The 16,794-nt window shown below is 26.2% G+C and overlaps 1 protein-coding gene and 1 pseudogene across 1 annotated transcript; one reads left to right on the forward strand and one right to left on the reverse strand.

Annotated features, from left to right (window-relative positions):
* Positions 1-6,687: 6,687 nt before the first annotated feature.
* On the reverse strand, positions 6,688-8,475 carry LOC145832629 (general transcription factor II-I repeat domain-containing protein 2A-like). Its single transcript, XM_082939930.1, has one exon. It carries the CDS (start codon positions 8,473-8,475, stop codon positions 6,688-6,690), a length of 1,788 nt encoding a protein of 595 aa, XP_082796056.1.
* Positions 8,476-15,791: 7,316 nt separating this feature from the next.
* Positions 15,792-16,288, forward strand: LOC145832630 (ubiquitin-conjugating enzyme E2 E3 pseudogene; annotated as a pseudogene).
* The last annotated feature ends 506 nt before the right edge of the window (positions 16,289-16,794 follow it).

Genomic DNA, 16,794 nt, shown 5'->3' on the forward strand with positions numbered 1-16,794 from the left:
TTCAAACTTAAACACCTTCTGAAGAGCACACTTGAAGGGCATTTAAATAATTTTTTTGAAAAATACGATAAAAATACTGATACATATGTTTCATAAAACTTTAAATTTTTCGTAAAGCTTTAATCATCAGCCAGTTATATTCAAAATAAAAAGTACTGTACTAAACAAAGATGCAAAAGTTATGCAAAAAAACGTAAATTTTCTTAATATTTAATATTGCAATTTAAATGTTACAAAATAAAATGAAAGTAAATAGCTAAAATAAAAAAATATTTTCAAACATTATACTCGTATGTTGAGCGCATAAGATTGCAAAGAATGTTCAAATTTAATAAATTTGCAAGCACAAACTTTTTAACGTGCCGATGACCTTATATGCACGTGATAAAAAAATTGATTCTTATTTTAGCTTAACTTAATTTAAAGATCATTAACAAAAAATATCAAGTATATTTAAGGGATGTAAAAAAAGTATTACATCATTTATAATTAGTTAAGTTACTATTTGTTAGTTTTCTTGAAATGTATAAAAGTAGCTCTTTAGTGTCCAGCTCATCTATGTTTCTTAAATAGTAGTAATTTTTCACTTCTCGCTAATCTACGCAATCATTTGTCTACGCAATCTTGGTTAATTAAGCATTGGAAAATTCTTAAATCATGCATAAAACAATTTGAAAAGTCTTTGATAGTTTAAGTTTATTTATGTATTGAGTTAACATAATGTTTTTTTATGTTTTCGAAAAAAAATAAAAAGAAAATAGATTTCAATAAAATTAATGTTTTTAAACTTTTTGGCTGTGCCTTCGATAAGGAAAATCAACACCAACAAGAAAAACAATCTACTTCAACCCACTCTACTGCCAGTCAGTAAGGACTTATGTAGATAAATCTTTATGCAACTAATAGGTAATTACTTTTGGAAGATCACAAGCTAAACAAAGAATTATATAGAAACAGTTGTAAAATCTCACTTAACTGCATTAGCAATATTGAGAAATTAGTTTAAAATCATAACCAAAAGTATTTGAAAATTAAAAGCGATGCAGAAAATAAAGCACTTTGCGACCAAATAACACAAACTAAAAACATTAATAACAAGTACTTAAATGTAGATTTCATACAGAAAGAAACAATAAGATCAGAATAAGCGCAGACTACTATGAGTTTTTTCTTCGTTATAAATTTAAACTTATATTAGAGTTTCACAATACAAACAAACTTAATTACTTTATTATAAGATTTTTAGTTATATAAATAAATCAAATAACTTTTACTTATATTTTATATTTAACTATCGCTAATAATCTAAAGTTTTTGTGTTTTTAGAAACCTGTGAAACAATGAATTTCAAAAGATATTAGGCAATTTTTAAATTTGTTTCTACTAGTAATTGTGAGAAACTGTTTTAGCAAATCTATATTTTAAAAACCTTTAACTTTTCATAATAAGTATAAATTTGTTTTGCTTTATTTACTAACATCATAATTTGAAAGAAAAAAAGCAAAATAATAAGTTTTTGACACTTAACTTTTATAGTTAAGTTTATTATATAATATATCTTATTTAGCTTTAAAGATAATTTACCATTGGCTAAAAAATAAGTTAAATATAAGTTTTAGTAAATGACAGGTTCTAAATACTAAAACAACGTCTATCTCTACTTTTGACTTATTAAACAGTATACACTTTGGTTTTAAGAACTTATAATTGAAAAATGATAATTTTAAATGAAATCACCACACTAATTACTATTACTAATTTTTATTAATTGTTTTATTTATAGTTCCATATATACTGATACTGATGTTCTTAAAAATTGTATTTCATATAAATTCGCCCTAAATTTGAATGTAACTTGCCAATCTGGTCTCCGTACTTGAAAAATATATATTAAGTGTATAGAATCTCTTCAAAAAAAGTACGCAATAATTTTAACCTCTGCAATACTCATTATATTTTTTACATTGACGAGTATTACAAAACTTTATATTTAATCTTTAAAATTCAAAAGACTTATACTTTTCCTTATACTTTTTAAAACAAGTTGTCTACAATTAATTACAATCTATTTTTGAACCTTCTTAATATAATTAATTACATAAAAAATAAATCAAAAAATTCATGCAGTCATAGTTATTTTTCAGTCTAAATGTGGAATTAGCTTTCAAACAAAACTAATTTTTGAAAAAAAAAAAACAACTTTGATACCCTATAGCAGGGGTCGGCAGGCAGTTGGTGCTCGCGGGCCAATTTTCAAGTTTTCAAAATCTTCGCGGGCCATAGTTTTAGTTTTAGTGATATTTGAATAATTTTTGGACTTTTGTTTTGGTCACACCAGAGATAGTTTTACTTTTATTCACTTAATTACTTTAAACTTTAAATGACTTTTAGCTACACATAGAATGCCTATTTAATATATAAATATCTGTTATAATAAAATTTACATTGTTTGATATATTTGAGTCTTAATAAAATATGTACTTTCTTTAGTACTTAATAAGTTAAACTTAATAAAATACATTTATTATTTTACTTACAACCTAATTTTATATAGAAACCGAGCTAGAGAAACATTTATGGGTCACTTTTATAATTTTTTTTGTATTATAAACCACCGTTTCATATCGAAAAATGTTAACTTTAGAAAATATTTTTTGCGTCTTAAATAATCTTAAGTAGCCAAAGTAATTACTAAAAAAATATACCTTTAAGAGTAATAACTTATTTAAATAATTTGTGTTTGCGTTAGCAAAATGTTTATGTTTATTTCTTCAATATGAACAAAAAGTCGCATTTAGGAGATGTCTGAAGATTATAAAGCCGCATAAATCAAATAAGGACTTAAATCAATCTGTTAAGATGCGAGAACTGATACAACAGATATTGCTAATTTTAGAATTTTTATTATAGGTGTATTTACTAATTTGTACATTTTAGAAGAATTTCTAGGTTTAGTTCCAATACAAAGCACAACAATAGATAAAGACAATTTAAAAGCAAAGGTACAATGCATCAATATAAATTTTTTAAAAGTACAACTTTTTGCTTCTTTTTTTAGTATACAATTAAGTTAATGCTAAAAAAACTGTCTTAAATAGTATAATTTAAAAGATACTGTCAAGATACTTTATATGTGTTTTCTAATAAAAAATATTTATTTGGTAGATTTTTGTGTCAAATCGAGCTTTTATTACTTTACATAAAAAATTGTTTAAAATTCCAGGTTTTTTCTATAATTCTCAAACTCAAGACTTTTTCAGATTTTTTAAGTATAAATTTTTTAATTCCGAGCTTTTCCGGGATTTTGTCAACACTATCTGTTCACACTTATATGTATACAATTAGTATAAATAAAAATTCAAATTATATCTTCTGCAGAACTTAAAATTTTAAATATATTTTAATTCAAACCAACACTGTTTATGAAAAAAACATACATCATAAATCTAATTTACGACTCTTTAAATTAAAAAAGGCAATCGGAGTCACTAAAACTAGCGTGATAGTTTAGAATACAAAAAAAATTCAAGCCAAAAACTGAAAAATGACTAAACTTACCTGAGATTTCAAGTCTTCAAATAGTCATATTCTTAGTGTGTGGTAATTTTTATTTGTTTATTTGATCGAATTTGAACTACTTTGATTAAAAATGTATCAACTTAATAAATTACAATTTCTCAATCTAGTTTGTATTAAATAGGTAGTTCCAAAAAACAGCAACTGTTTATATTAGTATGCAACGAATAAAAATTAACTTATTTTGCCAAAAAACTTGGTTTGAAAAATCAAAAAGTATACCTAACAAAAACTTAATTTATGTCATATATATTGTTTTAAATGTGTCTGTACACACTTAGATATAACATGTAGAAACTATAATCATGCATGAACTAAATTTTATCTCGTTAAGTATTAAGTAAAAAACGGTTTAGAATATGAGCATCTTCGTTTATTGGTGTGTGGTTAATAATTTAAAAATCAAAGAAAACTTCTAAAATATCAAAGGTGTCAAAACCAAAACAAATAAAACGTATATCTTCTTCTTATTATCATTATTATCATTATTATTATGTTATTTAAAATGTATTTGTATAAATTAGAATATAACATTTAAAAACAAAACATCTGTAATAGAAAATTAGGTATAAAAAACGACAATTTAGTTCATTACTATGCATTTGTATGCATTATACAAAACCGGAAAACATTTGAATGTATTTTTACCAAATAGGTATTATATAACTATCTTACTAATTCAAAGCACTTTTTAACTTCCTTTTTCAGAAAATAATTTGCTGTTGTAAGAAGAAAATTATTAGTAAGTTGAGAAAATACCCTAGTACAGGGGTCGGCAGGCAGTTGGTGCTCGCGGGCCAAATTTCAAGTTTCAAAAACCCTCGCGGGCCGCAGTTTTAGTTTTAGTTACATTTAAATAATCTTTCGGTTTTAGTCACACTTTTGGTTTACTTTTTTTTAGTTTATCATTCTGATTTGCTTTTAGCTACACATACACTATCTATTTAAATAATAATAAAAAATTGTTTAAATTTACTTTGACTAATATATTTAAGTCTTAATAAACTATGTACACAGTTAAATTTAAGTTTAATAAATTTATTATTTTACTTACAAAGCTTCTATGAAAATCAAGGTTGAATTACTTTATGAGTCACTTTTATACATTTATTATGTTATCAAACACTTTTTCAAACAAAAAATAATTAAACATTGAAAATAAATTTTAAGATTTTAAAATTTGCATTCTTTAAAAATTCAGTAATTAGTAAACTAAAAAGAATGATATCTATTTGCATTTAAGAAATCTAAAACAATTTTTTCACATAATCATCACTCGAATAGCTTATTACTAATTTATTAGTCATTTACATAGTTGTCACTTTAAGAGCAAAAATGTTTAAGTAAAACCAGTCTAAGTTTGTTAAAAGTTAAAAAAGCTAAAAAATTGCTCTTTATCAAGCTTAAACTATATAAATTTTTATTAATTTTTAACAGTACAAAATATGTACGTAGCCTAGAATAAATTACAATAGATAAACTACACTACAATCATAAAACTATTCTGAGTAACATAGATTTACTTAAAGCACTTAATAAATAAGTTTCACACAGACCTGAGTTTTAAAAAATGTGTTAGCAGATTTAACTTAGTCTGTGTATACAAATTTCTTAACTAGGCAGTTTATTTTGCAACCCTGTTTAAGATAAAATTTGCAACAAAAAAAAAACGAAGTTTATTAACAGTGAATTAAATATACACAGAAAAAATAAATTTTATAAGTCAGCTTGAATGTACAGTTAAGTGTTTAAAATATTTATAACAAAAAAACGAAAAATTATTAAACCATTAATGAAGTAGAATTATATTTTCAGTATTATAACAAATATTTATCTACAATAAGATTTTTCCATTTAAAAATAGTAAATGTGAAATATGAGACCAACTAAAAGAATTAAAAAACTTTAATTAGGAGTTATTGCAAAAAACGAAAAAAAAAAGCTTACGTCAATTTTAACAAAGAACATGATTGTCTTCAGACTGATCAGAAAAAATTGTTAAAATATTTATAAAGCAGCAAAAGTAATTAATAAAAAGGAGATATTGTTTGAATTAAAAACTTTTTAAAGCATTTATCTAAGCAACTTAACTTGGTATTACAAGGAAAAAACAAGTTATTCTATGAAATGTGGTACCATATTATGATTTTAAAAACAAAATTAAGACCATGGAGTTTCAAATAAAAGAAAACAACTATAAAAACTTACACAACATTCGAAACATTTAACTAATAACAGATTTTGACTTTTTAAATGCAATTAAAAACTTATCAAACAACTTTTTTTAACAAATTTTAGAAACTAAATTCAGATCCTAGAAAAATTACACAAAAAACATAAGTTAGATTGTAACGTACATATATAATCAAAGTTTTATGCGTGCTATAGCTTGGATTGAAGTTGTTTATTTTGTAATTAAGTAGTATTATAATTTATCAAACAACGCAAAAAATGAGAAAAGAATTAATAATGAAATAGATAAAGGAAAAGATTATTTGAATCACATACGAAACAAATGAGATTTTTCATTGGTTCTGCATCTGTAGCTGTTTTTAAAAAACTAATTAAAACTCTTTTTATTTTCATAAAATGAGGTATTAAAAATAACTACAATTATCATTACTATAAATTTTTATATAAATAACCATTATGGATATACTCATTTGAATACTCTACTAGCAAAAAATTTGAAATTTATATTAAATATATTAAAGAACTAGAAAAATAACTATGGAAAAAATTCTAGAAATTAATTTAAGTGTTAAGAAAAACTTATTTTAATGTATTAACTTAAATAGTACAAATTTTATTTTTTTTAATTTAAAGTGACTAAATGCTTTTTTCATTAACAAATCTTTTACTCTACCATAAAGTTAACCATCTAGTCTAGTATAACAAAAGTAAAGTGATCAAATTAAAATTAGTTTAGCATCACCTTTATTACTTAAAAAATAATCTAGTTTTAAAAACACATAGCTAAACAGCATTTATACACAAGCTTTAAAAATACCTTATAAAAGTTTACAATAAATAGTTCAACTAACTTAAACAATAGTATATTTGTTGAAAACAACTTTTAAAAAGCCGTATTTATTGTAAAAACACTTACTTTTACTGCTTCTTCTTAGCAAGCTTATTTATATCTGCAGATAAAGAGGATGATGCTATCTTTAGGACGTTGTTCAAATGATCATCAGTTATTTTAGTTCTGAGCTTATTTTTTGTAAAATTCATAGTAGAAAATAACTGCTCACATAAGTAGGTTGAGCCAAACATACAGGCTATTTCTTTTGCGTTGTTCGATAACATAGGAAAGTCTTTAATTGGCAACACATTTCTGTAAAACTCCATAATGCTTTTACACGCATTAAACTTTGATTTTAATTGAACATTACACTTAAGCTCAATTAATTCCATTTGATATTTAGTTGGGATCATTAGTTCTTTTAGATCAAATGGAGTTGTAAATAATTTAAACTTAGTTTCCAAAGAACGAAGGTCAGAAAACCGTGTTGAAAACTCGTCAGATAAATTTTTAATAGCATCCAAAAAAACCAAATTATTTGTTGGTTTGTTCGCTTCAAGGGTTGGGAAATGACTGTAGTCGTTATTTTCTAAATAAGCTGTCCATAATCGTATTTTGGTTTCAAAGGCATCAATATGGTACCACATTTCAGGAATTAACTGGTTTTTTCCTTGTAATTGCAAGTTAAGTCTGTTTAGATGCCCTGTGAGGTCTACAAGAAAAGCTAAATTTGATAACCAATCTTTATCTTCAAAAACAGTAATACTTATTTTTTTATTTTTAAGAAAATATGCTATTTCATTTCTTAAACCGTAAACTCGTGATAACATTTCACCACGACTTAACCAACGAACAGGGCAAAAGTAGACAAGGTCCCCGTATTGACTTTCTGCTTCTTCTACTATTGTTTTAAACTCCCTGTGGTAGAGTTTGTTTGACAAAATTGTGTTCGAAACTTTTACTGTTATATTCAAAACATTGTTTAAGCTTGTTGTCTTGGCACATAATGCTTCCTGGTGAATTACACAGTGAAGCTTAACAAGGTTACCTGAATGCCCAAGACTCATAATGTGGTTTTGAAGCAAAGTGGCAAAGCCTTTATTTTTGCCAATCATTGCAGGGGCTCCATCAGTTGTGACTGAAACTATCTTTTTAAGATCAATACCCATTAAATCAGTGCATTTCAACATTGCATCAAGAATGTCTTTACCTGTTGTCGTACTGTGCATCGGGACTAAACTTAGAAATTCTTCAAATATTTTAAAGTTAGTGAAAACACCCCGAATAAAAATTCCAAGCTGAGCAGTATCTGTTGCATCAGTACTCTCATCTAAACAAATCGAGAAATATTCTAACTTGTTTACTTGATTTATTTGTTTCATTTTCACATCTTCAGAAATTTCTTCTATACGCCTGGTTATTGTCCTCGCAGAAAGACAAATATCTGAAATCTTTTTTATCTTTTCAGGACAAACACATTCTATTACCTCCATTAAGCACTCTTTTACAAATTCCCCATCAGTAAATGGTTTCTTCCATTTAGCAATCAACTGTGCTACCTTGTAACTTGCCTTTGTCGATCTTTCTGCTTCACTTATGTAGTTATGGAACATACTCACTTGTTTAGTTAAAGCTGACTTTAACTGAGCAATTTTTTCGACTCTTGCATCACCTACTAAAAGTTTGTAACTCTCATAGTTAGTTTCAAAATGTCGCTTAATGTTAGACTTTTTTGTTGCTGATACATTTTGGTTACAAATCAAACAATGATTCTTTCCCAAATGCTGAACAAAAAAGTAATCATATGTCCACTCTTTGTTGAACTTGCGTTGCTCTTCTTCAATCTTTCTTGATTTTGGTGTGGACTTACTCATGTTTTAGGAACTTATCAACTTTCTAAAATTAATATTAAATACTGAAATGAAAAAATATAAACTAACTGATCTAATCAAATCAAAATCATTGTAATTCTTATTGTTTAAAAAAGGTAAGAGTTATTCAAAACAAAATTTAATAACCAACAGCTGTAACAGCTGTTAAAACAAACTGCTTTGCAGTCCTATAATGAAAAAAATTTACTTTAAGAATTGAAAATAAAAAGAGTATTATTAGCTTCAATTCTGCTATCATGAATTTACTTCAAACTCAAAAAAATTATTTTATGAAAATTAAAACAAACTGCTTTGCAGTCCTATAATAATGAAATTAACTAAAAGAATTGGAAACAAAGAGAGAATAAAGTGCTTCAAATCTGCTTTCATGAATTCACATTTTACATCAAACTAAATAAAATTATTTTATGAAAATAAAAACAAACTGCTTTGCAGTCCTATAATAATGAAATTAACTAAAAGAATTGGAAACAAAGAGAGAATAAAGTGCTTCAAATCTGCTTTCATGAATTCACATTTTACATCAAACTAAATAAAATTATTTTAAGAAAATTATAACCATCTGCTTTGCAGTCCTATAATAATGAAAATTAGTAAAATAACTGAAGATAAAAAGAGTATAAGGTGCTTCAAACTAGTTTTATACAATCACATCAAATTTAAGAAAATTAATACAATTGGCTTTGTAATCTTACAATAAAGTACATTTACCAAAAACTTTTAGAACAATTCAAAAAGAACACAGAAACATGAATTAACTTATTAACACAATGCTTAACATTCTTATTTTCAGATACTCAAAAAATTAAATCAAACAAATAAAATTAGTGCAGTCTGTTCTACTGATCATAAATTAAGAAATTAGTAACTAAAAAGTTAACTAAAAAGCTGTAAGTAATAAAATAAGTAAATAATTCTTCAAAAAGTACAAATTTCTGTTTAAAAATACATTACATCACAAAATATAGCTAAACAAGCATTAACAAGTAAATGTACTTAAAACTATGTACTTCAAACAAAAACAATAAATAAGCTTTTAATTTAAAAATTACTTTTTGAATGATTTTTTAGGATTCAAAATTCTAAAATCTTTCCTTAGGTATATCAGTTATTTTTTGTGTACTTTATATTAAATATAAAAACAACTTTTTTCAAAAAAAATCATTGAAGTTATTTTATAGTACTTTTCTATATGAATAAAAACTTGTGTTCATTTAGTTTATATTTAACTCACTTTTACTACTGAGAATGTATTGTTTAAAATTCCAGGTTTTTATACAAAATTGAAGATTTTCCAGGTTATTATCACCTAAGTTGTCAAATTCTAGACTTTTCCAGGTTTCCAGGTAAAGTTGCAACCCTGTATTTAATACAAAATAGTTTACAATGATAAATAATGATGAACTCCATAAGGCATAAACTTTATAAGTTTCAACCATAATAAAATACTCTTTTTTATAATGTATGATCTTTTTTTCTAGCTTATTTTGTAGAAAAGTTTTTCCTGTGTTGTTAAATTACAATATAAAATATTTGTGCTATTTTCAACCCTAAGAGAGAATGTAAACAGTTTCTGGGTTGTCAAAGGTTCTAAAGAAAGTTTTTCCATGTTTTGTGAATTCAAGGTATTTGATAATACAATTTTTTGGTTCTATTTTCAGTATAAAACTAAGTTTATAGTAAAAAAAATTGTTTTAAAAAATATAGCAAAATTAAATGATAGTGATAAGCTACTTTAAATGTGTTTAAAATATTTTGTATGGTAGATTTTTGTGTATATTAGAAATTTCAAAACTTTATGTGTAAAAAACCCAGGTTTTTTTTTAATTATCAACTTCCTGGTTTTTATAGCCAAATTGTCAAATTCAAGGTATTATGTCAACACTGATTGTTCACACTTGTAAATTAATATAAACAATATTTCAAAGTATGGCAGCTGCAAGACTTAAAATATAAAACATGTTATAATTATAACCATAACTGTGAGTATAACAAAGCATAAATCATAAGTTTTGTTTTCTTCCATTCAAAGCAAAAAATCTTTGAATGAGTGCCAAAAACTAGCATGATAATCTAGATTTAAATTTTATGACAAAAGAAGCAATTCAAGCTAAATACTGAAAAAAAGCTTAAACTGGTCTGAGATTTGAAACGTCTTCAAACTACCCTGACAAATTCCAAGTTTGTGACAAAATTAAGATGCCTAATTGCTGGAATTTTAACTATTTTTATTAAGAACTTGTAAATTTAATAAATTTACAATCACTAAATATAATATATCAATATATAATATTTTGTGCAATTTATAATATATAACATATAATATTTAAGTTGATTACTATGTACGTTGGGGTGTTTATTTGTTTTTGTGCACACTTAGATATAACTTACTGTGATAAAACATTTAAAAAAGAATATTAGGTATTTTTTACATGTTGAACAAAATACCTGAACTGTTCAAAATGAAGTTTTATTTAGTTACTTTGCATTACATATATACACCATGGAAAACATTTGCGTTAAGTTTATTTACTAAATAAGTATTGTATATAAACAACCTTTTGAATCAGAGCACTTCTTTTTTCAGCTAAAAATTTGCTGATGCAATAGGAAATTATTTTGAAACTGATAGAAAATCACTAGACAATGATAATCTGTCTTTTAAACAATTTCAAGTCAAAGCATTAAAGTCTTTTAGATGTTTTAATATGATAACCAGGGACTTAAAACGATATTATTAAATTTAAATTAAATTACCAAAAAAAATTTCACCAAAATTTATTTTTGCTCCGCGGGCCACATTTAGTAGCTCGCGGGCCGCAGAAAATTCTCTCGCGGGCCGCATTCAATTCAAAAAAAAAACGTGCTCGCGGGCCGCAGATTTACCCTTCGCGGGCCGCATTTGGCCCGCGGGCCGCAGTTTGCCGACCCCTGCCCTAGTAGAATGCTAACCTGTCCTTTTCACATTTTAAAGCTAAATCATTTAAGTCTTTTAATTGTTTAAAATGTTATACAGGAACTTAAAACTAAATATATCAAACAAATTTGACTTAAAATATATTTTTGCTCATCGGGCCACATTTAAATAGTCGCGGGCCGCAAAAATTTCTTTCGCGGCCGCATTCCATTCAAAAAAATAACGTGCTCGCGGGCCGCAAATTTACCTTTCACGGGCCACATTTGGCCCGCGGGCCGCAGTTTGCCGACCCCTGCCCTATAGTTACAGTTTATTTTGATACTTAAAAGTAATATTTTTATTAGATTGCAGTTATAAAAAAAGAAAATTAAGATTAATCTAAACAACTTTCAGTCAGGCCGCTTCTTATGATAAAATTTTTTGAAATTTTTTTGTTTAAAGTGTGTGTTTTTAGCTTGGTTAAAACAACTAAATATTTAAGTAGACTAAGTTATGCAATTTTTTATTTAACTTTTATTTATTTAACATTTGTTATGCTTTTAAATGTTTCCTATTATATATGTTATTTATTTGAAAATCTCATCAAATGTTTTTTGCGTCGAAACAGCGAAGGGCGAATGGTTGAAGCGAACCTATAAAGAAACTCACCTTATTTTCCGCTACTAAAATTTCTCGGCTACAAAGTTTGTAAGACTTAAAAATAAATTACTCTCAATTCTTTTGCACTTTTAAAACAATTAACTAGTCGTATGGCAGATTAATGACTAGAACACAACGGAAATTTGCTCAAATGTTTTCTTTTAATTTATCTTAAAACAATAAGCTTTGTCTAATTTGTACCAGGTTTTATGTTACTAAGTATTTAGTATTTTTAATTAGAATTCCACTTAGTTCATAAAAAATGTATTTGTAGCTGAGTTATCTTAAATAGATTTTTTTGAATTTAGTACAGTAATTAAATTATTCTTTATCTCTTTAACAAAACATATTTTTTAAAAGTTATGCAAAGAAAATTGCTATATGGTCTAATTTTGATTCAATAACATGGCATTTGAATTAATTCTTGTAGCTTAAACAGATTAAAACTTTTAATTAAAGATGTTTCATCAATAGGTCTAATTTATAACATTTTATCTACATTATTTTTAATAAAATTGTATAAAATCTAAGCAAAAGTATTTTTAAAAGTTAATTGAAATTGTAAGGCTTTCCAACTAATTATAGATTCTTCGTAAATAAAATAATATAATTAGACTTTTTTGTGAAAAAACGTTCACTTATTTATACGAATTAAGGATTTCAATAACTGTTCTACTGTTTCTTAATATTAAAGAAAAATTGTCTCAATTATTTGGTAAAATTTAAAGCAAGTAAACTGGAATTACACATCCGTTACCAGTTATAGTTAAAAAATAGTATTAACATTTTCGTAAGTGTCAAAAATGTACAAATGTACATACATTTGCACGAAGGGTAATTTTTGCTTATCGTCAGTTTAGCACTGCTACAAAATTTTACCTTATTATATTTTTTTTTTATTATTCTAATTTCTACATTATTCGTAGCATCACTACTACCCCTAATCATTCTCCTTGGTTGGTAATTCAGCATCAGTGTATAATTAGGTAAAAGTAATATTAACTTTAAAACGATCTGAATTTAATTAATATAATGAGTAAAAAGAAAAAATAACTGAATCACGAGCTTTTTTTTTTAATTTAAAGATACTTATACCTTGAAGTTTATCTAAATGGAATTAAAAACTATCTAAAATTTAGTTAAAGCCAAGTATCAACAAAACATTAACAAAACTCAACGTCGATGAAAATATTCAAAAATCAATTTTTTTTAAGTTAATGTAACGGATTTAAGAGCTATTTATTATGTAAGTTGAATTAAGAGCTATCTAAAAACTTTTTAATTTCAACCAAATATCAACAAAACTCAATGAAAAAGTCAAAAACCTATTATGTACTATATTTAAGCTTTGACTAATTTTCAGTTTATTAATAAGAATTTATTTCTGTGTCTGCAAAAGTTTATTATTTCCGTAACTTTGTTGGTGCAATTTGTATCAGATTCAAGTATTTATAAAGCTTCTTTTAAGCACATTTTGCATGTTATTGCTCCTGATTTAGATTTCTTTCCTTTGTAGTGTTTTTCAATTTAATTTGTAATTCTTGTTTTAATTTTTTATTTAGTTTTGAAAGTTCGGTTTGTTGTTTTTACTTGAGATAGTTTTTGTCGAGGTTTACTATTTATTGTTGTATTGTGTGTTGCTATACAAATTTTTAGCTGATTGCCATTAGTCTGATGTACATTTTTGATGTATTGTCTGTTTTCATTGTAGTTTAGTAAATTACATTTTCTGCCCTACATTCTCCTCCTTCCAGGGGGCACGTTTGTATCTTCCTGTAGTTACATGATTTATCTTGAGATATTTTATTGCTGTTTATTGTTTTTTTGATGTTATTTTTTGTTATTTTTTTAATATTTGTCATGAAATTGTAGCTTAACTTTATATCGATTTTGTTTAAATATTTTTCCAATTTAATATTTTCTTGTAAACGTTTGTTTGTTATTATTAGAAACTTTTACCTATTTTTGTTTTGACATAATCGTAATTTTGGGGATTGAACCATATAATTTTTCATTTTTTGTGTTTAGTTTAATTTTGCGTTCTTCTGTATAATTAATTTCAGAATTGTATCTATTTATCTTTAAAGAATCATTATAGTCTTTTATATTTTGTAGAACATGTTTTTGTTATTTGAATTTTTAGAAAGAACTGCCTCTATCATTTTTCGAATTTGATTGAATACGTTTAGTAATTTTCTTAAAATAAGGGTTAATTTTTAATTTATATACTTTATTTTGTTGTTGTAGTTTTTGTATGGGTAGGATGTATGGTTCAGTAGGTTACAGTTTAGATCTAAGTATTCAATCTTTAAAGAGAGGTTTTCTATAATTAAATTTAAGCCTATGCTTTTAGTAAATCTTTGCATTTTTTTCTTAAAATTTTATATATCTACATTGCTTAGTTTCTTTTTTACAACTATAAGTCCATCGAATCTGAATAATTCAATTATCAAGTTTGGTAAGACATTTTTAGCCCCTGTAAAATGTATAGCCAAAATGTATGTCACATACTTCTGCTGATATAGATTAAGATAATTTTAATTACATTTAGATAAATTTTAAGGTATATATATATCTTTCAACTTTTTTCAAAAATTTTTTAACTCAGTTAGTTTTTTTTTTTACTCATTATAACAATTAAATTCAGTTTATTTTAAAGCTAATTCTAATTTTAGCTTATTATACACTGATAAGCTTGAATTTTCGAACATGTAACATTTAAGTTTTTGTTTAGACTTTCATTCATAAATAAGTGTTTAAATAAAATTATAGATAAGACACATTGTTATGTTCAGTTTAGTATATCATTTTGTTTGAAGAGGTCGCAATTTTTCGTCACCGAAACTTGATTTTACATATAAAAATACTTATAATCATTAAGTTTTATAGTCTGTAAACAAAACTTAAAAAAAGTTGATGCTATGCCATCAACATTTTTTCGATGTTTAACTTACTAATTTGATAAATCAATGATTACAAAATCAGTTGCAAGTATTTATAAATGTCTGTATAAAAATGAAACGGGTATTTTAAATTTTGAGTTTGAGTTCTAAAAACGTTGGTAGTTACAAATAAATATTGTTAAATTATTTTAAATTAGTTTTGTTTGTATTTTTTAGGTTTTAAAACTTGTTTATAATGCGTTAATTGAATTTTAATTAGTTTTATAGTGGTGAAGTAAAACTTAAATTTTAAATTTAGACACTGACCTTTTTATTTTATTTTTATAATTTAACTTATTTACCGGCTTAACGTTATTTCTCTTATTAGATTGTATAGATTATTTCAATTTCAAATTAAATAATCTGTAGCATAGTATGTATCTAATTTTAAGATCATTTAAATTTAAAAACTGTAATGTTCCTTAAAACTTGTTTAAGGAACTTTACTTCACATTTGAAACAGTTTACTTTTTATAAAATCAACATAAATAATAATAATTTTAAAACTAATTATTTACTTTATCTGTAAAATGTCGTTAACACCGTCCAAACTTCATGAGTTATCTGAAACATTCAGAAAAACCAATCGATCAGAACAACAATGTGGAGGAATTTACTAATGATAAGTCTCAACACAAGCAAACAACTTCGATGTTCAACGACCTTAAAGTGATTGCATCCCCGTTGGCTCAAACACATTTGTTCTTGAAAGTCCTGCGGAGCTCGCTGGAACACAAGTCAAATCTGAAAAGCCACCGGAACTCCCAAAGCTCCTAACTTCTCGGCAGTTTTTGTATCTAATGTACGGAAAAGAGTTGGACAGCGACAAAAACGTCGCAGAAAAAAGACTCGAGAAGGACAATGACGTCGCAGCAAGGAGACTTGAGAAGGAGCTCGCCGAAAACCTGGAGAACCCTCCAACGGGGTGCAGCGTCGCTTTGAAGGGCGACAGCTCGTTCAAGTGGCAGTGCGTGATGGAAGGACATCCGGACAGCCCTTTCGAGGGAGGTAAGTTTGTGCTACGCTTCGTTTTCCTTGGAAGCCGCCGAGAGTGACTTTCCTGACCAAAGTGAACCATTGCAACGTTGATAGCAAGGGCAAGGTATGCGTTGACGTCCTCGACACCAAGTTGGTTTCCGGCTACAGGGTCTCCACTTTGCTGCTGGCCATCCGGTCCTTTCTCACCAACTGCGACCCCCACCGACCCCTGGTGCCGGAAATAGCGGAACAGTTCCTAAAAAACCGCGAAAAGCACGATAGAGTTTGCAGGGAATGGACAAAAAAGTACGCGTCCTGATTTTTAAGTCAATTATTTTGGAAAACTGTGATGTTGTTTGTTATTTCTTTTTGTTGATTAATGTTATTGAATAAGTTCTTTTTAAACTATTTTTAGTTCTAATCTGTAACATTTTCTTTCTTCATTTTGTGATCAGTTTAGTTTCGAAATAAGTAAAGTCTAGCTCTAAAAGGTTTTCTTTGTTATTAGTAAACATTAGGATATAACTCAAGTTAATTTTAAGGCTAATTTTACTAATGATAAAATACTTTACTTTGTAGATGTTTCAAAAGCGAACAAAAATTTAATAATAGAACTTTGTTTAATATTTTTCTGTCATAAAAGCTTTAGTAATTCTACAATTACCCTAAAGCACTATAATATTTGCTTACGTACAATTTGTTAAGTATTTGTTAATTTTTTAAAATTTATTATTTATACTCTCAATCATCGCTTTGAGGTACGTTTTTATAACTTTTGGGAGGTTTGATTTGCTATTTATATATCTTACTTCTAAATTTTCCTAC

This window comes from Thalia democratica, chromosome 3 (genome assembly GCF_965202585.1).
Source record: "Thalia democratica chromosome 3, ktThaDemo2.hap1.1, whole genome shotgun sequence".
Taxonomy (NCBI): domain Eukaryota; kingdom Metazoa; phylum Chordata; class Thaliacea; order Salpida; family Salpidae; genus Thalia; species Thalia democratica.